General features: G+C 36.7%; 1 protein-coding gene and 1 pseudogene across 6 annotated transcripts in view; one reads left to right on the forward strand and one right to left on the reverse strand.

Annotated features, from left to right (window-relative positions):
- Positions 1-13686, forward strand: part of CSPP1 (centrosome and spindle pole associated protein 1) — a 266222-nt gene that overhangs the window by 133046 nt on the left and 119490 nt on the right. For 4 of the 6 annotated variants that reach the window (XM_027570502.2, XM_027570590.2, XM_027570366.2 and 1 more), the window contains 2 exons: positions 11424-11527; positions 12258-12281. In XM_027570502.2, the coding sequence (XP_027426303.2) occupies positions 11424-11527; positions 12258-12281 (128 nt within the window). Of the gene's footprint in view, positions 1-5341; positions 5360-8672; positions 8691-11423; positions 11528-12257; positions 12282-13686 lie in introns of those variants that run through there. The other 2 variants (XM_027570768.2, XM_027570676.2) reach the window with 2 other exon arrangements.
- On the reverse strand, positions 1617-2074 carry LOC113914195 (annotated as a pseudogene).

Raw genomic sequence — 13686 nt, forward strand, 5'->3', positions numbered from 1 at the left:
TTGGAGAAATTCAAGAGCTAATAGATACCCTACCAGAGGAATTAACAGAAGCTGGCTTGATGGAGGTGAGTACTTCTGAACCAGTGCCAGATGATAAGGAGGAAGACCTAGAAGAGCAGTGCCATAAAACAAATCGACATCTGACAATCTGGCAGAAGTGTTTCAGTTATTCAAGACTGCTTTTAACTTCTTTCACAACATAGGCTTTTCTGTGTTATGAGCATTGAAATTAAAGGACATGGTGGAAGAAGGATTGGTAGGGTATAGAAACATTTTTAGAGAAATGATAAAACAGCAGTCAAATTACAGTGTGTATCCGTAAAGGTATACTGAGTGTATCAGCCTGTCCTGGCCTTTCTCTGCTTCTCCTGAGACAGCAAGACCAACCCCTCCTTTTCCTCCTCCTCCTCAGCCTACTCATTGTGAAGATGACAAGGATAAAGACCTTTATGGTGATCACTTCCACTTAGTGAATAACTATCGTGCTGTACAATAGTTGAAGTTGTCTACTGTGTATGCATGTGTCTTAGTGTGAAAGTCTAATAAGTCTATGGCAAGAACTGTATATTTTTGTGTCATTTTTATTGCCTAAATATTCATTGCATAAAACATTGTATGTAAGACTTCTGTGGAAATGGATAGCCTGTCCTTGTGTAGGCATAAGGTGAGTGATGTTTAATCTAAAGTTAATTAGGTTTCCTATGTTTTATAACTTTGCTTTCAAAGAATTACATTATCATACAGTATGCGTCTCTTGTAATTGGAGAAACTATCATCCTGTCATCACAGGTAAGTGGTTTTTAAAACAATGTGACAGTGTTTCCAATACTGTATTATGGATATGACTGTAATACTGTATGCCATAAAAATTTGATAACCATTCATTAGTGTATAGGTTAGGCTATCATGAAACATTTGTATCGATTATACTAGGCTACTATAAAGCAATCATGTTGCTGCTTCATCATGAATACTGAGTCATTATACCTGTAAATGTAAGTTTTTTTCACGTTGTCTTTTCATTTTTATTTTATTTTATTTTTTTTAAGTAAGCTCTGCACCCAGTGTGGAGCTTGAACTCAACAACACCGAGATCAAGAGTCAAGAGTCTTCAGTCTACTGACTGAACCAGCCAGGCACCCATTATCTTTTCAATTTTGATGTCTGGTGTTAGTAATACATGTAATTTTGACAGTGTTTTTGTATCATATAAGATAATATTGATATAGGTACTGATATGATTCATCTTGTAAATAGATGATGTACACTTACAGTATTGATAAATACAGTAAAGTACTGTCAATGTATTTTCCTTATGATATTTTTTGGAGGGGAGAAAATCACTTTATTCTAATTAATTCACAAATGAGAATATCACAAAAAGTGATTTAAGGAGGCACACAAACATCTGCCCAGCCCCAAACTCAAAGCATCTCAATTTCTATACAGTAAGAACATCCTTTTTCATTCCAGATCTGAACAAAGCTGTATTTAATGATGGAGAGGTTTAACTGGTGGTTTTACACTTTATATATTCACTGTTAATTATATTTTTATGTTAAATTGGTCATGAGAGATGATTTTTCCATATCTTCAATTTGAACTTCTTGATTAGACTAAAATCCTTTTGTACATCTGCACTGTTTCAGCACCTCACTGAAACCTTCACAAAGTTTCAGGTCACCCTGGTTCTGGGCACACTCTAGAAACTGTTTCATCTCATAGTGGCATGGGCCAGACTGCTGCTGCTGCTGGCGTGCTGGCTGGGTTCCCTGAGGCTCCTGGTAAGCGATGTCAGGCCTTGAAGGCTCAGCATTACTTCCACCACCGAAGCCTCCAGTGATGGCATGGCCCATCCAGTGCCCAACAGCAGAGCCCACAGCCACGCCAGCTGCAGTGGTTGCCATTTGGGCCATGAGACCTGGCTGCCGGGGTGCAGCAGCAGGTGAGCCAATAGCAGATGGTGGAGCCACTGCTGGGGGCTGAGCTGCTGGTGCTGGTCGGCTCTCATCTGAGGTGCCCAGCTGGCCGGAGGGGCCATGTGGGAGGTGCGGCTCCGGCTTCCACGGGACATGGTTACTTGCAGAGAAGCTTGGTGTCTAGAAGTCTGAGATTTAGCAGAGACCCCAGCGGCTTCTTCCTTATGATTTAAGTAACATTTTCTTTAGCTTACTTTATTGTTAGATTACAGTATGTAATATGTATATAAAATGTGTGCTAATCAATTGTTTATGTTATCCATTAGGCTTATGGTGAAAGACTATTAGTGTATAAGTTTTTGGGGAAATCAAAAGGTATGTGTGGATTTTCAGTGGCATGGGGGTTGACACTCCCACCCCCACATTGTTCAAGGGTCATCTGTACTTAAAAGTGTATTTAACAAAGTGTGTAAGACTTGTACACAGAAAACTACAAAATGTGTCAGAAATTAAAGAATGTGCAAGTATAGGGAGAGACATTCTATGTTCATGGATTTGAAGTCTCTCAACATTATCAGATTGCCAAAGCATAGAAAAGGTGCTTGTGACATATTGTAAGGTATACAACAAGGCAAGCGGTGTTCATATAACTCTTGAAAAGTTTTTTTTCCAGGAATTAAAATATTTTAATTCTCAGTGTTCCTAATGTTTTAAATTTCAGTGTACTAAATAATTATTAATTTCCTTTTTCTTAATTTCCCTGTATGTTTATAACTGACAGAGAGGGTTTTCTTGTTGTTGGTAGTGGTTTTTTTTTTTTTTTTAAGATTTTTATTTATTTATTTGACAGAGCACAAGCAGGGGGAGTGGCAGGCAGAGGGAGAAGCAGGCTCCCCGCTGAGCAGGGTGCCTGACACAGGGCTCGATCCCAGGACCCTGGGATCATGGCCTGAGCCGAAGGCAGATGCTTAACCATCGAGCCACCCAGGTGCCCCGGTAGTAGGATTTTTTTTTTTTAACTTTTTTTTTTTTTAAAGATTTTATTTATTTATTCATGAGAGACAGAGGAGGAGAGAGAGAGAGAGGGAGAGAGAGAGAGAGAAGCAGAGGGAGAAGCAGCCTCCCAAGGAGCAGGGAGCCCGATGCGGGACTCGATCCCAGGACCCTGGGATCATGACCCGAGCCGAAGGCAGACGCTTAACCATCTGAGCCACCCAGGCGCCCTTTTTTTTTTTAACTCTTGACAAAAGTTCATGAAGATCACAGAACAATCATAGTTTTCCCATTGATCTTTAAGATTGCTGCACCATTTCAGAGTGCGTGGTGATCAGTGCAGTACCAGGAGGCGCCTTGATAGCTGATTTATAAGGAAATAAAAACAACTTGGATAGCTATGACAATCTTGAAGAAAAGGTTGGAAACAAAGTTGGAAAACTTTATATATAAAGACTTGGTATGAAATTAGAGTAATTAAGACTGTTTAGTTTTGGCATGAGGTTAGGTAAATAGACCACTGGGACAGAATAGAGAGGATTGAAACAAACCCACTCTGTACAGATACCTGATTTACGACGTTAAGTGCCTCTGCGGTTCAGTGGAGAAAAGGATGGTCTTCCCAGTAAGTGGTGCTGGTTAGGTCAGGAATCCATACTAGAGAAGAGAAAAAAAAGAAACTTAAACCTGTACCTCACACTGCATATGATTATTAATTCAAGAGAGTTACTGACCTAAAGGTAAAACTTTAACACTATAAAATAGCTTAGAGAAAACAAAGGAGACTGTCTGAGATGTTGGAGGTAGTTGAGGATGTCTTAAATAAGACCGGAAAAGAACTAATCATAAAAGAGAAGTCTGATAAGATGGACTTCATTAAAATTAAGAACTATTCATCACAGGGGCACCTGGGTGGCTCAGTCAGTTAAGCATCTGCCTTCGGCTCAGGTCATGATCCCAGGGTCCTGGGATCGAGTCCCACATCGGGCTCCCTGCTCTGCGGGAGTCTGCTTCTCCCTCTGCCCCTCCCCACTGTGCATGCGCTCTCTCTCTGTCTCACAAAATCTTAAAAAAAAAAAATTATCTTTATTGGTCTCTCTTTGTTTTTCTTGTCTACTTCTCCCTCTCTTCCTCTCCCTGCTTGTGTTCTCTCTCTCTCAAATAAAATCTTAAAAAAGAACTATTCATCACAATACATAACAATGGGAAAAGGCAGCCGTAGGTATATGTATAAAATCTACATATTTATATGTATGTATATGTGTGTGTATAAAATTTACATATCAGTAAGAAGAAGACCAGTTCTGAAAATGGACAAAAGACTTGGATAGCTGTTTTCAAAAGAGGGAAATCCAAATGCATTGCAAAGGTGCTCAGCATCATTAGTTGTTAGGAAATACAGATTGAAACTACAGTGAGACACCATTGCACACAAGTATAATGTCTAATATTTATAATACCAAGAGTGGGCAAGGCTGTGAATTAACTGGAACTCATTCATTGCTTGTAGGAATGGATAACGGTTCAACTTTGAAAAACTGGCAGTATCTACTGAACTCGACCTTATCCAGTGACCCAACAATTCCACTCCTAGGAATATAGCCAAGAGAAATACATGTGTTCACCAAAGACATGTACAAGAATGTAAATGGAATTTTGTTCATAATAGTGCTCCCCCCCACCCTCCCAAACAGCAGGAAACTGCTGAAATGTCTGTGAACTGTAGGATGGATTAAAAAAAGTGATCATACAATGAAAGACACAAACTGAAAAGAATGAACCACTGCCGCATATAGCTACATGGCTGAATCTCACATAAGTAATATTGAGTGAAGTAAAATGTAAAAAAGTTCTTTTTATTTGAGGTTCAAGAACAGCTCCAACGCATCCATATTAATAGAAGTCTGAATACTTGTAAGCTCTGGGAGAGGGCATTAGTAGGGAAGGAGCATAAGTGTGCCTTCTGAGGTGGAAAGAAATCTGAGTTATTACAATAGTGCATATTTTTGTACAAATTCATTGAGCAATATGCCTAAGATTGTGCTTTTTTGGTATGTATATTCCTCAATTTTTAAAAAATTCGGCTTGTGGGAGAAAGTTTGCTTTGCTTTCCACAGTAGGAAGTGCTCAAAATCAGTATTTTGGGATTTGCCAGAAAACTGATTTACTGACACCTTATGCATTTGACAAGAGAAGCCAATAAAGATTTTTTTTTTTTAAGATTTATTTGAGAGAGAGCGCACAGGGAGGGGGGAAGGAAAGAGGGGCAGAGGCAGAGAGAGAGGGAGACACAGACTCCCTGCTAAGCAGGGAGCCCGATGTGAGGCTCGATCCCAGGACCCTGGGATCATGACCTGAGCTGAAGGCAGATGCTTAACCGACTCAGCCACGCAGGCGCCCCACCAATAAAGATAATTTAAACCAAGAAGGATCCTGGTGTTTGAAAGGTCAGTAAAAATATTAAAGTCCACTATTCTTTCTGCTATTGCCACTACTACCAACTAACCTATATTGAGTGCTATGTGCCAGATGCTGTGCTATATATATATATTCTTCCCTCATTTAATCTGGAGTTGGATTTCTTTTTTGGGACTTCATACTTCTTGTCCTCCCTATAACCTGACATCTTTGAAATTCGCAACATCAATCTCTTGTACTCACTTCTTACTGCAGTTATTCACAGATTCAGAGCCATTCCTCTAATTCCTTAAACATTTAGTACCTCTTTAGTTTTTTGACTTCTTCATGTTGTGATACTGTTTTCCACTCTTCCTCAGCCACCCACTTCAATAGTCCTATCTTAGACCCCTGTTACCAGTGACTGAATTACAGTTGCAAATATTTATTTTGATGACCACTTCCAGTTTTTTTCAGCTGATTTTCTCTTGTATCCCGCCTCTGACAAGTATTCCAAATAATTGACATTACCAGGACCTACCATCCCTTGATTCTACTCCCTTAAAGGACCTACCCTCTCATTACTTCCTTCCTTATGTGGCTTAAGTTCCATGGTCCGTTTTATCGACTCCCTTTTCTTTCTTGCTTCTCTTTCCCTTTATCTTATCTATTTGGGAAAATCTAATCTCTTGTTAAATCTAACTCTGAGCCTGTTGTGTGCTGTTTGTATGTAGCCGAATTTGGGTGGAGAAAACCCACAACCATGTAATTGTTCTTACTTTAAAGTACTATTAACCTAAGGTGTGTCCTCACTGCTCTTGGCGGTTCTGTTACATTTACCTAATCCATTCCTATCCTGTTCTACAAGGCAGCTATTTCATCTTTTCTTTTCTCCTCAAACTCCATTCCCCGTCCTCCTGCCCATGGTTTTACTCTGTATTTCCCTGCAAAATAGAAGCAATTAGAATTTACCCTTTTCTCCCACCCTTACATCTGCCAGCCAGCCCTCATCTGTACTATGTATTCTGCCTTGTCTTGTTACCATAGATTGTTAGACCAACCCCTCTACTTATATAGCATTCTGTCCCTTTTCACTGAAAATATTACCACTTCAATTTTCCTCCTCACCTGAATCATAAATTATTTTTCCTTTCTATTAGAACATTTATGTCAGAATATAAGCATTGCTATATCATCTCCTGTTTTATAAAATCCTGTATGTTCCTCCAGTTACTGTCAATTTCTAGGTTCTTCTTTGTTCAAAAGTTAGAGTTGTGTATATTATCTCCAATTACTCTCACCTCAGTTTCTTAAACCTCTTCCCATCAGGCTTCTGTGCTGCTCAACCACAAAGATTAAGATCTATAGTAACCTCTTACATAACTGCATTTAGTGAGCAGTTTTGAAATCTTTTATTGTTCAACTTACCTGCTCCATTTAACATCTTACTGCTTCCTTGAAGTATTTTCTTCACTTGGCTTCTAGAGCTACTCTTCTGGTTTTCTTCCTATCTTACTAGTTCCTCCTTATGCAGATCACTTTTAACAAAGCAGGCCTGGGACTGACTATCCTTAGAAAGGCCTGCCTGCAAGCCTGCCTTGGCTAGTATCTTGAATTTAGCTAGTAAACAGTTCCTGGTACTGATCTAAAACATCTAAAAATCCTCTAAATGATAAAGTCATTGTTCGTAAATTGTATAAACCATATGACCAAGTAGAACAACTGCTTTCCTTTTGTAGAGTCTGGAATCTTGGTATGTGCTAGGCAGAGGGTGCCTGTGTGACCTGTTCTGAATAAAAACCTGGGGCACTGAGTCTAATGAGCTTTCTTAGTAGACAACGCTTCACGTTATGTTGTCACCATTTGTGTCCTATGTGATTCCATGGGGAAAGAATTCTTGGAGATTTGTACCTAGTTTCCTCTGGACTTTGTTGCGTGAGCTTTTTCTTTCCCTTTGCTAATTTTTCTTTGTATTCTTTCGTAGTAATAAACTGTAATTGTGAATATAATGCATTCTGTAAGTCTAGTCAATCACTCAGCCTGGAGATGGCTTGGGGGACTTCCAGCAGACTCCTTTTCATTTTTTTTTTTTTTCCTAGTTCCTTTTCAACTCCCTTACCTCTAAACTTTGGGTACTTGAAGAATCCTTCTGTGACCATAGTCCCTATGTGTTTTTATCCATTTTTAGGCAGTGTCTTTCAATCTTATATCAAAATAGTATTGATTCGTATTTTAGGCTCCAGAATTTTCTAGATTTATTTTTCATGCTCTGAAGTATTTATTTTGGAAATCAAGCAAAAATGATTACAGATTACCAAATAAGATAAAGAGATTTTACTCTTGTTACTAGAAATTTTGTGTGATTTGTAAAAATTCATTTTAAGTACAATTATGCTTAGGGAAATTCGGAAGAGAATAATAAAGGAGAAAACAATTACATTGTTAAATTTAAAAATTATCAGAAAGGAAGCAACAGTAGAATTTTACATTGCAGAGAAGCTCTGAGGTTTAGACTAGGCCAAAAAATTACAGTTAATGTAAAGATTTTGGGAAATGGACAACAGGAAATTGATGTTTTTTTGTTTTTGTTTTTTTTTTTTTTTTTTACTAATTTTTGTATTTTTAATTCTCATTCTTTTTAACATTTGTAATCTTAGGTTTCTCTTATTGCGAACTAAATGTCAGATATTCTGCTTTTCAGATTGTACGAGTCAAATGAGTCCTGTGTAATAATACCTTTATAGGTAAAGTTTGAGTACAGTGTTCTCAATTAAAGCAGTCCTGTCTCTTGATAAGTCACCTGCTTATGGAAAGTCCTATTATTATTTCCTATAATTTGTCTTTTGAGGGGCGCCTGGGTGGCTCAGTCGTTAAGCGTCTGCCTTCAGCTCAGGTCATGATCCCAGGGTCCTGGGATCGAGCCCCGCATCGGGCTCCCTGCTCAGCTGGAAGCCTGCTTCTCCCTCTCCCACTCCCCCTGCTTGTGTTCCCTCTCTCACTGTCTCTCTCTCTGTCAAATAAATAAATAAAATCTTTAAAAAAAAATTTGTCTTTTGATTATTTTTATGTAGTAACTTCTCATGGTAATATAATAAAAGAGAAAGCTAAGTGTTCCTTGGTAATTCTATAAATTGCTAATTATGAGTGCTGTTAGGTAAATTAATTTTAAAAAGATTGCATACTTTAGTTTTGAATATAGTTTTTTTTTTAGCCCATAACCACTATAGAAACTAATACTTGTAATTGATACAGTTGTGAAGCATAATGTTAACTGTCTTAGAGTCACTGATGTACTTCAGTGACATCACTTCAAATGACCCTAAGATAACACTAATGCTTTATTTGCCACTAGAAGCATCATAAGACAACTGCTCTTAATAAGTAAGTTTGACCATGTTTCTTAAGTCAATTAAGATGCCATAGTTCATGCATAGTTTAAAAGGAACAGAATACTTAAATTGTTCCATATAGTTCTTAATTTTATTTCTCTGACCTACCTCTAATGCTGTAAAATGTTATGACAAAAATAACAGTTAAAAAGTATTTTCTGTTGACTAAACCTTAAACTTAATAAAATTTAAAGTAGTTCAGAAGGCAATCAGTATGTATTCTTCCTTGTCTCTTAAGACAATTATTACAAATACTGTTTGTGGCAAAAGTAAAAGGCAAATCCTCTTGATAAATGAAATTGAACTTAGTATAAATAGTAATTTATAAATGAAAATCACATTTTAATTTCCATTTTTCTACATAAATGCACCAAGCAAAATTGAAAACCTGTATTAAAAACGACCTTAAATACATGACTTTTCAGAAAGCTGTGAATTACTGCTTTCCTCAGTAGGAAAGCCTGGCATGTTGAGAGGCATCATCCTTGGCAGCATTGTTTTCTTTTTCTCCTTGACACAATAGAGTATCCATTGTGACTAGAGATAAGTAACTTTGGTTACTAGTTACTATGCTTCTTCTCTATGCAGTCAGACTGCCTAAAAGCAGAAATGAAATATTAAAAATTGTGTGCTTTTTCCCTTTCATTCTTTCCTCGTATTCAAGGATTCATTCATGTATTCATTCATACATTTATTCATTGAATATTTCTTAGATATAGGTTATATACCAGGCATTATAAAATTGAATAAAGCATGGTCTTACCTTCATTGACCTTATAGCTTAGTTCCATGTGTAAATGTGAGAATCGAAACTATTTCTCTCTTTAGGCTTAAATTCTGTATCTTTTAAAAATAAGGTTTAGATTCCTATGTGAGGAAAGAATGCTTTTCTAGAATGATTTAAAATTCTAAGCATATGGGATACTTTAAATTCTTTTGGGATGGGGCGCCTGGGTGGCTCAGTCGTTAAGCGTCTGCCTTTGGCTCAGGTCATGATCCCCACGTCCTGGGATTGAGCCCCGCCTTTGGCTCAGATCATGATCCCCGCGTCCTGGGATCGAGCCCCGCATCGGCTCCCTGCTCGGCAGGAAACCTGCTTCTCCCTCTCCCATTCCCCCTGCTTGGGTTCCCTCTCTCGCTGTCTCTCTCTCTGTCAAATAAATAAATAAAGTCCTTAAAAAAAAAATTCTTTTGGGAGAGAGTTGGGAGTGTGAGTGAGAGGCATCCCTAAGGATGCCTGCTTTACCCACTATTATCAGGATTATGTAGGCTAGAAGTGTTTATCAAGAGAATTCCATGGTATTCATGGTGGAAAGTGGAATTTAGTATTCTGTAAAAATCAAGAGACATCCATTTATATTTATACCACTTGGGCCTTTCCCCCTGAAATATTTCAGTGATGTAATAAAGCAGTTATATGACACTTTTATGAAAAGTCCCATCATTTAGCTGCATTGTGAGGGAATAAGACACAAAAATGGTGATATCTATATCAGTTTATAAACTACGGTTAATTATTTCACCTATCTTCCTTGTAGCTGACTCATTAAGGAAAATTATTTTGTTTAGAAATGATAAACTTTTTATACTGTGGTATTATATAGTAGGACTAAAAAAAGAGGAACTTCAAAATCTAAATACTCACCTGATATCTGTGCCTCTTGACAGTATTTTTACTATTAAAATATTTTGAAAGTATATAATTTGATTTTTAACGGCTTTATCGAGATAATTTGCATATCACAAAGTTTACCCATTGAAATTGTACAACCCTGGTTTTTAGTATATTTACAAGTTTTACAGCCATCACTATTGTCGATCATCACCCCAAAATGTAATTTGATTTTTGAGCTCTATGTATGGAAACATGACTCAAAATTAAAGTTTTTCTTAAAAAATTAACATCCTTCTATGGAGTTTCTGTTTGGGATGATGAAAAAATTCTGGAAATTACCTTAATTTTGTGTGTGTGGTGATGTTTGCACAGCATTGTGAATATGCTTAATGCTACTTAATTGTGTGCTTAAAAGTGGTTAAAATGGTAAATTTTATATTATGTATATTTTACCACAGTAAAAAATTAAATACCCATTTATATGAAATCAGAATTGGTGGCTTAACTTTTAAAGTTTTGGAAATTTCAGCCTGAGCCATGCATAGTCCTAATAATTTTTTCTCGAACATGTTATAACAAAGATATTCTTACAATAAAAAAAAATCACATTATTAATTTTCACAGAAGACAGACCTTAAAATTGTTGTAGGTATTTGTCTTTATAGAAATTTCAGTAGAATTAAGTGAAAAAGTAAAGGTAATCAGCTTTTCTTTAATTTTGTACTCTGAAAAAGCCAGATGCCAAACAATGCAGAATCATTTATCTAAAGGGAGAAAAAGTAAATACACAGACACATGTACACACACACACACACAGTAATTTAAAAGTATCTGTTTATAGATGCATAAAGTCTCTGGAAGAAAATACAAGAAACAGTAATGGTTGTTTTGGGCAGGAGAACTGGGTGACTGGGTTTCATGGGCGTGAGGGATATTTTCCATATGTGTGAATGTATGACCTGCTGAAACATTTTAAGTAAACTATTATCCTGATCCCAGTCTCAGAATCAAACATGACTGTGTTCTTTGCTACTGTGCATTGGTGACAGCAGATTGTATTGAAATTGACATTGGTTTGAAAAGGAGCTATATTACTTGTTTTCTTTCTAGGAATTGATTATGGATTAAGTTTACCACTTGGGGAAGATTATGAACGTAAGAAACATAAACTAAAAGAAGAATTGAGGCAAGATTACAGACGTTATCTTACTCAGGTAATACATTCTGTTAGTTAGCTGGATCTTATGCTTCAGAATTCACCAGCTAAATTTATTTTCCTAAGGTTTTAGTCAAATGTGTTAATTTTTAGGTTTTCATTGGTATCTAACAGTAGGATATTAAAATGACAGTTAAGGGACATATATGACATTGGTAGAAAGTGGTGCTGAGAATTGGTACCATGGAATAACAGATTCTTGATCTTTGCAGTAGGGTAGTGGGTTTTAATTTTAAATGAGATTGTAAGTTCTGGTTGTTCATATTTTCTGTAGAGTTATCATGGTTTAAAAAAACCCAATTATGATTCCCTGCTCCTCTAGTCCCCACGACCATGTATTTAAATGACACATGGAATTCTAGTTGCCACTTATTTTCCTGTCGGCTAAGCTTTTAAAAACTTCATTTAACATATTTACTTAGCTTCCAAAGTCTTTGCTTTATGATTTAATCTATTTACTTAGCAGAACTCTTGTTTTAAGTATGTTCGGTTAAATTATGTAATTGCTAAACTAAAGATTTCTTGTAAGTTTTGAAATTTACTTTTTAGCATATCAAATTATTTTAAAGTTATGATGTTTCTAGTCATCCCGAGATATTCTGTTGTTTTTTAATACTTTGTAATGTTTATTCCAAGTGTATAAGTGGTCTCTTATTTATTCTGATTTGCACATGGAGAGAAAGAACTTTGAATACATTTTATCAATAGTTTGTTTTCCTTGACTTTAGGGTATTACACAAGCAAAAAGACAGGTAGGGTTGCCTGCAAAATGTTCTTTAATTTTTTTTCTTATTTTTTAGATCTAGTAGCTTGCAATTATTTTCATTTATGATGTTGCTCTCAAACTAGTAAGAAAAATAACTTCATTTGTGATTTTGAGACTTTTGAATGGTAACATTTTATAGCCTTGCTTTTACCAAGATGGCAGTCTATATGTTATAATTTTTCATTAATTCAATCAAGCATTCTTTTTGATTCCTGCTTTGCATTTATTTTTGTTGCTTTCTTATGCATCTTTTAGAAATATGCAGCTATTATAAGCCCATTTATTTTCAGCATGCCAGTTCTTTTCTTCAAATTATGCTAATCACATTAAGATTAATAAAAGATACTCAGGATATTCTAAGATTTTTTAAACTGTGTGTTGTCAGGATTTGGATTACTCAGTATTTTTGTACCCATACCCATGGATTGTGTTTGTAAATTTATATTGGAAAACAAAAACACTATAGTTTTACAGAACTTTTTTTTTTTTTAAGATTTTATTTATTTATTTGACAGAGAGAGACACAGCGAGAGAGGGAACACAAGCAGGGGGAGTGGGAGAGGGAGAAGCAGGCTTCCCGCCGAGCGGGGAGCTCGATGTGGGGCTCGATGTGGGGCTCGATCCCAGGACCCTGGGATCATGACCTGAGCCGAAGGCAGATGCTTAACGACTGAGCCACCCAGATGCCCCTTACAGAACTTTTTTTAAAAAGAATCTCACAGGGCGCCTGGGTGGCTCAGATCGTTAAGTGTCTTCCTTCGGCTCAGGTCATGATCCCTCCTGGGATCGAGTCCTGCATGGGGCTCCCTGCTCAGCGGGAAGCCTACTTCTCCTTCTGCTTCCCTCTCTCTCTCTCTCTCATGAATAAATAAATAAAATCTTTAAAAAAAATAAATAAAAAGAATCTCACACAGTCATTCATTCACCCAACATTTTTTAAGCACTTACGAAGAAGAATCTGTCTTCAAGGGGTCTTAGAATCTGGTCATAGAGATAACATTCATACAGGTTAGAAACTGATAACTAATAAGGCTGTAATGATCAGGAAAGACCTCAAGGTGTTATTTTGTAGGACATTGTAGGATAGGTAGGATTTGGATATTCTAGAGGGCAAATCACGGAGAGGAAGCTTTTCAGATGGAGAATATAGAATGAAGGACTTGGACGGTAGGCTTTAGCTTTGTATGAACGAATCACATGTGATTTACCAGTCTGAGGAGGTTAGAGTAGATTCTTTCTGAGAGTAGTAAAAAATAATGATGTAGGTAGATAGGATAGAGTAGATTAGATTTTTTTAAAAAGGAATTTATTTAAAATATTTATTTATTGTTATTTACTTAATTTTTAAATAGGCTCTACACCCAACATGGAGCTTCAACTCATGACCCTGA

Source organism: Zalophus californianus, chromosome 4 (assembly GCF_009762305.2).
Source record: "Zalophus californianus isolate mZalCal1 chromosome 4, mZalCal1.pri.v2, whole genome shotgun sequence".
NCBI lineage: Eukaryota > Metazoa > Chordata > Mammalia > Carnivora > Otariidae > Zalophus > Zalophus californianus.